The 14,515-nt window shown below is 31.7% G+C and overlaps 2 protein-coding genes across 2 annotated transcripts in view; one reads left to right on the top strand and one right to left on the bottom strand.

The window, feature by feature from the left end:
* LOC133335089 (eukaryotic translation initiation factor 3 subunit I) overlaps positions 1–11,003 on the top strand; it is a 293,205-nt gene extending 282,202 nt beyond the window's left edge. Inside the window, exons 2-4 of the mRNA XM_061543394.1 lie at positions 9,676–9,736; positions 9,964–10,453; positions 10,520–11,003. Coding sequence (XP_061399378.1) covers positions 9,734–9,736; positions 9,964–10,453; positions 10,520–11,001 — 975 coding nt within the window. The 5' untranslated portion in view covers positions 9,676–9,733 and the 3' untranslated portion in view covers positions 11,002–11,003. The remainder of the gene's footprint in view (positions 1–9,675; positions 9,737–9,963; positions 10,454–10,519) is intronic.
* LOC133335099 (protein SCO1 homolog, mitochondrial) lies at positions 8,350–9,206 on the bottom strand. The gene is made up of 2 exons (XM_061543405.1): positions 8,780–9,206; positions 8,350–8,714 (listed from the first exon to the last, which is right to left on the bottom strand). The coding sequence occupies exons 1-2, from the start codon at positions 9,204–9,206 to the stop codon at positions 8,353–8,355; spliced, it is 789 nt and encodes a 262-aa protein (XP_061399389.1). The 3' UTR covers positions 8,350–8,352.
* Positions 11,004–14,515: the final 3,512 nt, after the last annotated feature.

Below are 14,515 nucleotides of genomic sequence, written 5' to 3'. Positions count from 1 at the left end.
TATTTAAAAAGATATATTTAAGGTTCAATGAGTATGGCCAAAAAATATCCCTCAAACTTCCATTTTAGCAGAACTACACCAAGGGAGAATTTGTTCTACATCAAATTTCATTATAGGTCTCCGAACATAAGAAGTCGCTGCATATTACATACTTATATCATTAAAAAATCGTTTCAAAGCGGATATTGTTAAATTTTCAAGTAATTAAAGTCCCTTCATACAGTCTTTGCAATTTCGGTTCATTCTAAGTTTTTTTTTAAATATTTTAGAAAATCGGTGTTAAGGAAGAAAATATTCTACACTAAAATTCACCGAACAATAGAAATCTATGGAAATCATATATAGTAAACAAAAATCCTTTATAAATATTATATATCAAATTATGAATTAATTAAAGCTGATTTATAGGATTGTTTCGATCGGTTCGGGTTATTTTCACCCTTTTCTAAATATTTTAGGGGGTTAGTGTTAATAAGGGAAAAAACATTTTATACACCATTTCACTATGGATATCCGAACACGAGAAATCTCTAGAAGTCATATGTAGCAATAAAAAATCGGTCCTAATTCTGATATAAGAAATTTTGAATTTTTGAAAGTTTCGTTTTTTCACATTTTTCGATGTCGGGCCCTTTTTTACTTTCTTCCAAATATTTTAGCAGATTGGTGTTTTAGCGAGAAAATTATCTACACAAAATTTTACTATAAATCTCCGAACAAGAGAAGTCTTTGCAAATTATAGTATTCAAAAATCGATTATAAAATTCTGCTTCTTTATAAAGTTGTTTCGATGTTGGACCAACTTCTCCTTCTAACTATTTCAAGAAGAAGAAAGGAAATTTCACTCTAAGTCTACAAACAAACGAAATTTGTAAAAATTATACAAAGTCCCAAAAAAGTTTTCTACAAAATCGAGTAAAAAGCGATAATAAACTTGTAGGTTATTTTTCAACCTTCTTCGAGGATTTGGAGGATGCAAATCGTCATACAATAATTAATTTATATTTCCTTAATTTTTTTAACTTTCAATTTATTATTTTTTTAAATATTTTTTTAATTTTTCAAATTATTTTTTTCTTTCATTAAAATTAATTTAAAATAAAATCTTATTTTGTCCTTCATAATAGATTCGTATTTTGTTCAAATATGAAATCGAGTTAAAAACTATCTTCTTTTTTAAAAATAAAATCTATTCTTTAACAATGGAATGGTTTATTAAAAAAAACAAATATTAAAAAAATATTAATTTTTAAATATTAAAAAATATTAATTTTTATATATTAAAAAACATATTATTTTTTATATATTAAAAAATATATATTTTTAAATATTAAAAAAATTTTATTTTTTAAATATTAAAAAATATTATTTTTTAAACATTAAAAAATATTAATTTTTAAAAACATTTTTAAATTTTTATAAAATATTTCAATTTATTTATTTCTTTTATGAAAATATTATTCTTTCATTTACTGTTTTATGAAGTCAAAAAGGGTCTAGAATCTCAAGAGTCTAATCTCATCATCTGTGAAAAAATCGCGTTATTATCAAAGGACAAAATAACGTTTTATTTTTAAATAGCTTAAAAAACAACAACAATTCTCTTGCCTGCAGTAAAGAGAGTCCCATGCATTCAATTAAAAAACTACAACAATTCTCTTACCTGGAGTAAGGAGAGTCCCATGCATTCAAATAGAAACTAACTAAAAAACAACATAACGAACAAAAAATTAAAACACACTAAGCACACACATATTTTACACAAAGGGACAACCAGTCTGCGAATAAAATGTTGCAATAATTCATTCTTTATTTATAATATTTAACTGCGAAGGAATTTCAAATCTAGGCTTTGGCTACATGATTTTATATGCAGACTGTTTGAAAAAATTGTAGTTTCAGTTTAAAAATCCGATCTATGGACATCAACAATAACACAAAGAAGAAGAAGAAGATTACCATGACTTCCCAAATCCAAAAATACATTTTTTTTAATTTATCTCGAAATTTATCAAAAAATGTCTATGTTTAAAAATATATATTTTAGTTAAAACACACACACAGAAAAAAATGATTTAATAATACATACAAAAAAAAAACAATTACTGTATTATATAAGAACATAACAACAACAACAAATCAACAATTCACATTTAACAAACAATCCGATGGAAATTGTAGTCGTTCGCTTAGTAACTATTTTTAAGAACCTCAAAAAAAAGCAAAAAAACAAAAACAAATAAAAGTAGTTTTAAACTTTAAAAAAGGAACAACAACTTAAGTATAAACAACTCCATATAAATAAACATAATATATATAAAAAATAAATGAAAATTAAAAAAAAACAAGAATTATTGAATTACAAAATGCTTGATATTATGAAGAAGTATCCTTTTAGAAAAGAAAAAAACAACAAAACAATAAATACAATTATATTGTTTTAATTTAATTTTTTATTTTGAGATTGAAATTATTTTTTATTATAATCACCAATTTATATACATATATATTTTATTTTAATTTATTCCTCTTTATCTCCACCTCCCTCTCTCCTCCTGCTATCCCTAACTACCATTTCAATGTTAGTACATACTATATATGCGTATATATATTTTTTTATTTTTAAACAATATTTTACAAATTTTGTTTCATTTTTTAATTTTATTTGTTTGTATATTTTTTTCTTCTAATTATTATTATTATTTTTAATTATGTACGATTTATGAAATATCGTTCATAATTCTTCTCTATATTATTATACATAACAAGATACATGCTATATATACAACACATAAAAATTTGACAAATAAAAATATAGAAATTAATAAAAAAATAATAAATGATTATCTCTTTTGTTGCAAACCTAGTTTAGTGGCCGAGACAAGCATATGTGCATTTTAATAAACAACAAGAAGATAAGTGTGTGTGTGTGTATATGTGCACATTTGAAAAATATCATAAACTTGTGTTAAGCGTTGTTGCTAATCAAATCCATTTGAAATGTTTGGTTTTATAGATTTGTTTATAGACATTTTTTCAAAGACGCTTCCCAACCCCAGAAAACTCTTCAAAGCCTTCCGAGAACTTTACAATAGGATAGGCCTAAAATAATTTTGTAAAAGATTCTTAAAAGGCCTTCGAGGTCAATAACATTTTATATTAAATTATATGGTTCACAGACCTCCGATGTTATAAAACATTTTGCATAGACTTCAGGAGCTCTTCAAAAACCTTCTGAGACCTATACAAGTTTATAGAAAATTATTCACAACCCTCCGACGCCTATAACAATTCCATAGAATATTATTCAAAGTTGGACGTCTTTAAACAATAAAATTTTATAGAAAGATTTTCTTATACATTATTTCTATATCCTCTGCGGCCTATAAAAGTCTCCAGAAATATTTCATAGAACTATACAATGTTATTAAAATGTTAATATGCCTTAACCATGTAATAAAAAATCATCATAAACCTCTGAGGCTTTATGCCTATACTTTTATAAAAAAAAATCAATCTTACATTGACCTCTGAGACCTAAAATTTCATAACAATTTTTTAATGTAAAAGGCTTTTCAGTCCCAAAAATTTCGTAGATCGTTTTTCTTTGGCTTCCGAATTTATACATACAATTTTATTAATGGACAGACGTTTTATACAATTTTATTTATCAAAGCAGATGCACAATATCACATGATCTTCTTGATTATAATGATCGCCTTAAGATGAGTTCAAGAGCTCATCTCTATTTTCCATCTGTCCATAGAAAAATGTTTTAAATCCCCGGCCCAAGGCCTGCTATTTAGGAAAAAAATAGTTTCCATTTTTTATGCATTAGCCGAATTGTTCGCTGTCCATGGGAGAAAAATTTAAATTCGCGGTCGAAGAACGGCTATTTTGGATATTTTTTAATTGAAACGAATTTAAGTGAAAATATAAGGTATATCCTTTACAATCATACCAATATTACCTTCATCGCTCATGTATTTGTGTGGTAAAAATTTCAGAAAAATCCGAGATAAGCCCCTAAACTCAAATGGTTCCCAATCATCTTTGTCAAGAAGTTGTTGAATGGTTTTTGGAATTTTCCAACAAAATTGGCTATAATTGATCGTTTCAGGTTCTAAGTAAGTATGAAAAATAGAATATCTGTGTAATATCTGTGGCTGGATTTTTATCTGGTCTACATACTTTTATATATTTTCCAAAATTGCTTAGAAGAAAAATGTTGTTTTAACTGCAACTAAACTCTTTAGATCTACATGCAATCATTTCTAAGGGAATTTGTTTTCAACACTGTGCAACACAGTACCATGATGACTGGATATTAAAACAAGACATAACTTTAAAAAGCAATTAATATAATGCCTAAATTCTACAACAAACCAAAAAAACCAAAAACAAAAACGAAAGAAAGAACAAATTCATCATACCGCATGTTGTTCCCATTGCGAAAATCCGTATCGAACCAAAAATAAAATTATTTAAATAACATAATAACCAACTGAAAACACCACCACTTATAATGTTTTTTGTAGATACTATCATTAAAGCAGAATAACAAAAACAACAACAAAACTTGAATAAAAATAAAACACACCTAAAAATCCACAACCACATACATATTTAATATACAATTAAATTAAATTTTTATATAAAAGACAAACCCACATATATATTATATAATATATATATATATAAAACTACAGCAGCAGCAAGATAAAAGAAAATTAATACATAATTGAACACAAAAGTAAAATCATAAAAAACAAATACTCTTCAACGTTTTAGGTTTAAAGTCATAACGATAATTAAAAAAAAAATATTGTGGAAGAAAAAACAAAAAACTCAAATCAATACACTTACAAGACGATGATGATGATTGAAAATAAATAATAATACTCATATACTCATATGTAATCGTTCGTTGCATTGTGTAAAATTAATATTAAAAACAAAATATAAAACCCACACTCACCATCTATTTCTAACGATAAGTAGTTACAAAAAAGAAACAAAAAATAAAACAACAAAATATAAAGGTAATAATAATGAATACAAAAAAGGAAGATTTTCTAAAACCCAAACAAATAAAATCAAGATAACATCTTTAAAGCAAATATATATACAAAGACGATGAAGAATGACAAACCCGATTATTGAAATAAATTTTTGAAACCCAAACTTGTGTGATTGTGTTTTTTATTGAACAGGCTTATTTATATTTTTAAAAAAATTCAACTTTATTCTGGTTATCAATTCACCGTGAATTTGTTATTCTGAACCAGGGGGGCTACTCTGTATTGCGATGCGTGAGAAAAATTGTAACGCATCGCGTAATTGGTACTCTCTAATTCGTTTTCGTATCTCCTTTCGCATCTACTTTACGCAAATGTGGCATCACCGCACTCTGTAATACGAAAACGCATGTCAAACTCGTTCGTTAAGCGCAAATATCTTGCGTTAACAAAATAGCAAACGCAAAGGAAGCGAAACATATAAGTAAGCTCCATTAAAGGTTTTATTCATATATAAATTGAAAATTATTTTAAGTAAAAGGCAAAAAAGTCACAGTTACAGACTCAGCAACGTCAGTTCCTAACTTCAGTAGATTTTATGGGGCAACACAGTGATTTGGCAAAGGGACAGTTGCAGAGTTCAAATGCGAAACAACGCGCCAACAATTTGTGGACAAAACTGTCTGATGACCTCAATTCAAATTGACCTCCTGTAAAAGATGTCGGTGGTTGGAAAAAGTAATATATTATTTTTTATATAAAATGTGAAACTATGTGTGCATATTTATAGGTTGGTGTTGATAACCACCTTGTCCAAGCAATTTCAAAGCAGCGGCCTCTTTTATTGGAGTTGGAATTGTTGTGGATCTATTTGAAACGACGAGCGTTTAAAAAATACATAAACGAATCTTTATTGAGACATTATATATAAATCTATAAAAATTAAATATTTGAAAACATTTGTCACATAATTCGTACTTATATTTTCATACCCGTGGTCACTTAGGGAGAGTATATTTGATAGATCTCATAAAATTCTTTTTTTTTTAATTCGTTCATCATATTTGTTTAAAAAAAACACTCGTACCACACAAAAATATGTTTTCATTTACAATTTTTTGACGTTTCCTTTTGTCATTCTTCGTTATTGTTTACATTGTGGCGACAGTGTTGCCCCATTTTCAATTTAGTTTGCGAATGCGTTTGCGTGAACGTTACAGAGTACCAAATTGTACTCTTAACGCATTTAGCTTTCGCATCGCACTTGCTTTCGCAACGCAATACAGAGTAACCCCCCAGAACTCGCTGCGATTTTTTCGTATGTATTTTCACTTTCCTCTTATTCTGAATCAAGTTCGAAAGCGAAAAAAATCCGCGTTTGGGAAAAAATTAGTTATATTAAATTTAAAGGGAGCTGACTACAAAAATTTAAGTATTAAATATTTTTATGAAAAATATCTCCCCAATAGTTATTCTATGACCATTTGGTCTTCCGAGGATTACTATAAGGCTTCTGTTTACCTCTGGAGGTAGGAATCTGGAAAAATATCAGTATATGATCCGAAAAGGAGCATTTCTCAGATATTTCCCAGTTCATAACCCCAGAGTCTTCCATATTAGTGAGGGTTATGTCAATGACTTCACCTCTCACTCTGTTAAAGAACATTGGTGTATTTCCCCTATTACACATTCTAAGATTATAGCTAAGTATAAACTCAAAAATGGACTCAGCTCTCGTATTGGTGTTATTGCTTTCCCAGAGGAAGTGATGTGCATGGGCGCCACTCCCAATGATGATATCACAATTTCTGCTCATCTCCTCCATTAAGCGGTGTACTCCCATACTGGGCGGATCAGGTGCCTCATAGGGAGGTAAACGGCAGGGACTATCAGCCTGACTGTCGTCATATCACCATTGCTGAAATAAGCAAGGACGGCAAGGACTTGGTGTTGTGTGTGAGGGATTGAGGTCAACTATGGTATAGCCTATTACCACGGCAAGGACTTGGCAGCTAAGCCTGAATAAACTTGTTGAGGCGTCTAGATATCAACAAGGCTCCGTTAGTATTGGGCTTCCCACTATCCGCAACCTGTGGACTGGTCCGTTAGCATTCAGTTCTGCTCCCCGAAGGCGGAGGATAATTGTCCACTTTAAGAATTTGGGAGATAAAATATCGAAATTAAATAAAAAGGTATACAATTATGTAGTAAAATAATAAACTGCGAATTAATTTAATTCAATAACAGATTTCTTCCCAATATTCGTTGTGCCCTTGAAATCGTTCATTGTTGTTTTTGCCATCATAAACAATTTTCTTTTATTTGTACTCTGTTGTAGTTGTTGCACCAAATTGCATCAAACAATAAACAGCTGTTTCACATGCCGTTGTATGTTGCCATATTTTCAAACTTTATTTTTTATTACAAAGCAGTTTTACACCGGATTCTTGATATTTCACATTAATATTGTTATAAGGTTTAAATAACAATTAAAAAATCAACAAATAAAATATTGAAAAATATTACAAAATTAACTTAGAATGGGGCAACACACATTACAATTTAAATTTCAATATGGCAACCACCATTTTCGAAAATTCGAACTCGCTCTTCGCAATTTTTGCTTCTTCCAAGAATGTGAAAGCGAAAACATTTTCACAAGCGAGATCTCCCCCTAGCGTATATTCAGAATAAAGCTCTATATGTTTGCATGTGATTACCTTGTATAATTATATCATGTATTTTATAGATCACTGACTTTTTTGTTGCCATTTTTCAAGGGAAGTGCTTAAATGTGCCGTTAATGGTCACATTTTGCAATAAATTTGAGATTGCATTTTTTACTGCAGTTAAAAATTAATATTAATTAGAATCACATTAATGGACTGCCAAATTTCGGCCACTTCTGTTGGAAACATGCATTTGAGACCAACCAACAAAGCAACACCAAAATGTACGTATATTAAACATTTTTTGCATTTTTTTATGTTACCTTGCTAGACCGCAAAAACCACTTCGGTTCAAAATACGCCCAAATGTCCCTGTCCAAATGAAAAAAATTCTACTATGTAGGCGAAGTCCAGCAATTCAGAAAAAATTAATTTAAAAATGTGCTATGAAAGAAGTCAGTTTGATATTTGGTGCCTTGAGCTTACTAAAACCCTACTCATTGCTTTGACAGTCTTATCTACAACAAATCTTTATTATTATCAAACATTTATTTTTTATTTATTAATATAACTTTATATTAAAAATAGCAATAACAATATATTTATGTATATTTCAACACAATTTGCAATTGTGCGCCTTCGCCTCTGCCACACCGTCATCCTACTTAACCAAACCATGATTTTTTATTTAAGGAATTCCATTTGGCAATATTCATTAGAATCGAACTAACACACTGATCTTTGTCACGATTTTGTCCATAATAATCGACAAATTCACCATCAGGATTCACCAAATACATAATAATTGTGTGATCTACAATGTAGTCGTTATCCTGATCCCTGGGGCCAGCCGAAAAGTATACTCTAAATGCTTTGCATACTTTACTGATTTGTTCAACGGTGCCGGTGAGGCCCAACAATTTGGGTGAAAACTCTTTGACATATTTGTCGACAACTTCTTTGGTATCACGTTCCGGATCAACGGTTATGAAAATCGGTTGAATTTCGGGATTTTGTGGAGATTTTTCTAGATAAAGAAAAAATGAAAGTATTAACACACAAAGTCTGTCTAAAAAATATTTCAAAACCTACCAATTTCATCAACTACAGCAGACATTTTTTCCAATTCATCTGGGCAAATATCAGGACAATGGGTGAAACCGAAATAGATCAACAACCATTTGCCCAAAAAGTCTTCAGATTTCCGCAGATTACCCTTGGGATCAACGAGTTCCCAACGACCACCTATGGCAGCCTTGCCCAATTGTCGTTTACGTTCCTTCAGAATGGCTTCTTCTTTTTCATGTTTCACATATAACATAAAGGCAACACCAACCGCCCCCAGGCCACCAATAGCCGCAGCACTTTTCCATGTTATGGGGCCTTTACCTTTTACCGGGTCGCTAGCAACAAAACGACGTTGTTGCCTAACAATGTTTTGCCTAAGCAGGCCTTCATTTTGAGTGAATGCTTGCCTCCTGCAAGCTGTCGCAATTAGACGTTGCATTTGTCGGGACATGATCGTGTGCTGATGAATGTTTTATCTTATAAATAAGGAAATTTTACGTAAATGCCTTGGAGAACACCTGAAAACTTAAGGAAATTACCAGCTGATGGTGCTGGATTAATGATTACTCATCATTTGTAGTCAATCGGCTAGATACCAAATACCAAAGCAAATTAGGGCTAAGTGGATCAACTTTTTTTTGCTTTTATGTTAAGGGGGAATCTAACAAATAGAATAGAACCTTGAAGAATTAACTGCTGGCTGTGCTGAAACATTCCAAAAAAATAATTTTGTTTTGCTTTTTTGCTAAATAGCCCATTTCCAATAACATTGGAGAAAGATACAGTCTGCTGTAAATAACCAACCGATTTTTAATTTATTGCAAAAACAATCGATAAATCACCCCAATCGATTGTTGTGGAACGCTTCTCATTTTGGTGGCACTGTGACACGAACGCTCTTTTGACGTCTCTCAGTTTAGTTGCATGGAATTTGCAAAATATTTTTAATAGAAAAGAACGAATAAAAAATAGATTAAAATGGTAAATAATGGTTCAATTTGCTGCCAAACATTTTCTAATACCATAAAGTGCTTAAAGTTATTGTGGATTATTTTGTATCGCCAATTTGCGAAACATTAACAATGTTTGGAAATTCTTCTGTGTACAACATAACCTACAAACACCACGGCCCTAAAACTTATTTGTTATTCTCCAAATGAGATGTGTGTGTGCGATTTCTAACATGTGTCATTTTTCTTCTTTTGCAGAGACCTTTAATGCTCCAGGGCCATGAGCGTTCCATTACGCAAATCAAATACAATCGTGAAGGTGATTTATTGTTCTCCTGCTCCAAAGATCAAAAGCCCAATGTTTGGTACTCGAACAATGGCGAACGTCTCGGTACCTATGATGGCCATCAGGGTGCTATTTGGTGTCTTGATGTTGATTGGACCACTTCAAAACTTATTACCGGTTCTGGTGACATGACGACTAAGCTGTGGGATGTTGAGCATGGTACGGTGATTGCATCGATACCCACCAAATCATCAGTGCGTACTTGCAACTTCAGTTATTCGGGAAATCAGGCTGCTTACAGTACAGATAAGGCTATGGGTCAAAATTCTGAACTGTTTATCATTGATGTTCGCAATGCCGATTCCAGTTTGTCTGATCAAACGCCAATTTTGCGCATACCCATGTTGCAATCGAAGATTACCTCCATGTTGTGGGGTCCTTTGGATGAAACTATTATTACTGGTAGGCATTATATCCAATCGATTTAAAATCTTAATAATTAATTATATTTTTGTTTTGCTTTTGCAGGTCATGACAATGGTCAAATTTCCATTTGGGACATTAGAAAAGGCCGTGAAGTTAACTCGGTCAATGATCACACCGCCGGCATCAATGACATGCAAATGTACAAAGATGGCACCATGTTTGTGACAGCTTCCAAGGATAACACAGCCAAATTATTCGATTCGGAATCGTTGATGTGTTTGAAGACCTACAAGACTGAAAGACCCGTTAACTCCGCTGCGATCAGTCCCATTATGGATCATGTTGTTTTGGGCGGTGGTCAAGATGCTATGGAAGTAACAACAACATCTACCAAGGCTGGCAAATTCGATTCCCGTTTCTTCCATCTTATCTATGAAGAAGAATTCGCCCGTCTTAAGGGTCATTTTGGTCCCATCAACAGTTTGGCTTTCCATCCCGATGGTAGAAGTTATGCTTCCGGTGGTGAAGATGGTTTTGTGCGTGTCAATACATTCGATAGTAACTACTATGAACCACTATTTTAGAATAAACATTTTCTACGTGTATTTTGTTTTTAATTTCGATAATCCCCGTATTGTGCATACCAGCCAACTAAAACAACATAATTTATAAATTTTGCTATAAATAAATGAGAGAATAGTCGCCGCCTTTTGACTGCACCAACCGTGGGAAGATTTGTTTGTATGTTTATGTGAGACAATGTTGAAACGATGATGTATGAAAACAAAATTAATAAACAAATCTACTCAAGGACCAGGAGAAAGGCCAATAACAAAGAAGAATGGTTAATGTTGTTTCTTTTATTATTATATTTTATTTGCCTCGTTGAAATAGTGGTTTTGGACCTCATGTACCAAATCCGCTTCTGATAAAAATGTTCTATCCGATTTGAACAAAAAACTAAACTACCTCCTCCACAAAAGGGTCTACATTTTGATTTTTTTTTCATCTCATGAAGCGAACAAAATATTCAAATTTATTGAAGCTTTCACATTGCAATATGTGTACCTCACAAAGATCAAATTCGAAGGTAGGACCTGTCGGACCACTTCTACTCGTCCCTCTCCACAGATGGTCCACTCTTTGATAAAACATATATCTTTTATACATAATAATAAAGCTTGCGTATAGTTTCGTGGGCCTCCGCCGATCATAGATACTTGTTAAAATTAATTTTTCAAACTTGGACTTTACGCCTGTTAGACTGAAACATTTATTTTAATAAAACCACACCTTTTTGTGACCCTTGAACAATAATAATAATGTTTCTTTTTTCACTTAAACTAAAAAATGCAAAAAATCGCTAAATTGTCATTACTGTTGCTACTCTCCGTTGTAAATTGCATTGCTCTAATTTGGGAGTTCTAATTTGAATTTTACTTTTGCATCTCATGACATCTTCAAGCAGCAACAATTCTGTGTGTGAGTGTGTGGGGTAATTCTCCATTCGTTTTATCCATTCATTGTTCTCGGAAATTACTCGACTTTAGTTCATCTTTAAATGTCGTTAAGTGCGGTTGCGTGCGGTTCCTATGCAATAAAAAAATCGATCGAATTGGAATATTACCATTGCAAAGTTATTAAATAAATGGCCCGGTAGAGGTCCGTTCTTGGTTCGCGAGTGTATTTAATAAGAAATATCAATTTTTAAAGGGAACAAATCGTGTATCGCTTTGCCTTATTCGTGTTGTTGTGTAGTAGTTAAATCTTTTACTTCCTATTGATGTTCCTTTTCGTTTCCATGTCCATATCGTTGCGTTAAATATTCAATGTAAGATTTTGTGTCGATATTTATTCGGGGTTTTTACAATCCGGTTTGCATTTTCCAACAGATTAATAACAATTTTTTAATATTCCCCGTGTGTGTGTATAATTTGTGTTTTCTTCGAAAAGACGAGCAGTTTATACAAAAGTGGACATGATTAAAAGGTAAGAACAAGAATATTCTTTGCAATTTCACAAGGAAAAAGGCGCCAAACTTCGTTTGTTCTCATTGCTACTGTTTATTGATGTCACTGCTTCGCTATGGGAGAATGTGACGGAGTATGCAAGAGAACACATGTACTCTTCTCAGTGATTTGTTCTCTAGTCTCTTACTGTCATATTGTTGTTATGCTCCACAAAGTGGGTGACTGATGTTCATAGCAATTTATGTTGTTGTATGCTTTTGCATTGTAATGGTGTTGTTAAAGTGGGTGGTGGGGGTTGATCTCTCGTTTGCTTGATCCATTGATTGTGCATGCATATTTTTGAATTGCAGTGCTATGCTGTTGGGTTGATTCTTTAAATGGCTGCAACTTTGGTAATAATGATCGTATTAAATTGAAAGAAAAAACATTTGAAAGGATAACGTATCTAGTTTCTGAGTATTAAATATAATACTGTTTATCCAACAATTAACATATTTTTATGGTTATTATTATATTAATTTTAAATGTCTAGCTGTAGGCTTATATTTTTTTAAAATTAAATTTCCAAGCTACCAACATTTTTAAAATTAATTTTGGAACAAATGCACTTTACGGACACCTCTCAGATAATTTTGAAATTTTTACCATAGGTAGCCCTTCTGATGCCGATTATAGCAACATACATTTTTTCGGGGGGAAATCAGTACTTCCCGAGATATGGGGTTCCAAAGTTCAAAAAATACCCCCACTTTTTATTAAACATATTTAAGAATACCACTCCGAAACGTTTAAATTTTTTACAGCACATAGTCCTTTTGAAGCTGATTACAACCACATAATTTTTTTTTTTGGTGAGAACTTCGTACTTCCGGAAATATGGAGTATCAAAATGTAATAAAAACCTACATTTCATACCCTTACTTATTATCCGACAACAAATTGAGTTATGAGAACAAAATTGTCTTTAAATTTCAATTTTTTCTGAATAGCCGGCCTTCGGCCGGGGATTTAAGACTTTCTCCTATGGACAGGTGGAAAATTGGGCTACGCGAGCAGAATTCTCTTTTAATTTAAATTTGTTTAAATAGCCGGCCTTCGGCCGGTTATTTGAGACTTTCTCCTATGGACAGGTGGAAAATTTGGCTACGCGAGCAGAATTCTCTTTTAATTTCAATTTTTTCTAAATAGCCGGCCTTCGGCCGGGGATTTAAGACTTTCTCCTATGGACAGATGGAAACTTGGGCTACGCGAGCGGAATTCTCTTTTAATTAATTTTTTTTTAAATAGCCGGCCTTCGGCCGGGGATTTAAGACTTTCTCCTATGGACAGGTGGAAAATTGGGCTACGCGAGCAGAATTCTCTTTTAATTTCAATTTTTTCTAAATAGCCGGCCGGGGATTTAAGACATTCTCCTATATATCCGGAAGTATTATTTCCCCCAAAAAAATTATGTGGTTGTAATCAGCTCCAAAAGGACTATGTGCTGTAAAAAAAATAAACGTATCGGAGTGGTATTCTTAAATATGTTTAATAAAAGTGGGGGTATTTTTTGAACTTTAAACCCCATATCTCGGGAATTTTTCCCCCCGAAAAAACGTATGTTGCTGTAATCAGCATCAGAAGGACTACCTATGATAAACATTTCAAAATGATCTGAGAGGTGTCCGTAAAGTGCATTTAAGCCTTAATTTTAAAATAATTATTTAATTTTAATTAAGGTATTTTTTCGGAATTTCAAGCTATCAAAATAGGCTTGAATTTTTTTAATTTATTTTTTAAAGCTATCAATGTAGACGTGAATTTTTTTAATATTTAATTTTCAAGCTACCAAAATATGCTTGGATTTTTTTAAATTAATTATTATTATATTAATTTTCAATTAAAATTGTTTTAATCTGTTTTTTTAATTTAAATTTTGAAAATTTATTTTTCAAGCTCCCAACGTAGGCGTGAATTTTTTAAATTAATTTTGCAAATAACCAACATGGGCGTGGAGTTTTGTAAAATGTGGAGGTACAGTAGTTTTCGTTTATAGTCCACAACAATAGTTGCACAATTTTTGTGGACTATAAGCGAATTAGGACTATATCCGAATTTCGTTTTAAGTCCTTTAATGGACTATAACTGA

Source organism: Musca vetustissima, unplaced genomic scaffold, assembly GCF_032173495.1.
Source record: "Musca vetustissima isolate MV318-11 ecotype Yass unplaced genomic scaffold, APGP_CSIRO_Mvet_v1 utg14086, whole genome shotgun sequence".
NCBI classification, from domain to species: domain Eukaryota; kingdom Metazoa; phylum Arthropoda; class Insecta; order Diptera; family Muscidae; genus Musca; species Musca vetustissima.
This window is presented reverse-complemented; position numbering and strand designations above follow the sequence as displayed.

Coding starts and splice junctions, on each gene's coding strand:
- LOC133335099 (XM_061543405.1), bottom strand. CDS start 9,206: ATGTCCCGACAAATGCAACGTCTAATTGCGACAGCTTGCAGGAGGCAA. Junction 8,715..8,779: donor TGCTGTAGTTGATGAAATTG/GTAGGTTTTGAA, acceptor TTCTTTATCTAG/AAAAATCTCCACAAAATCCC.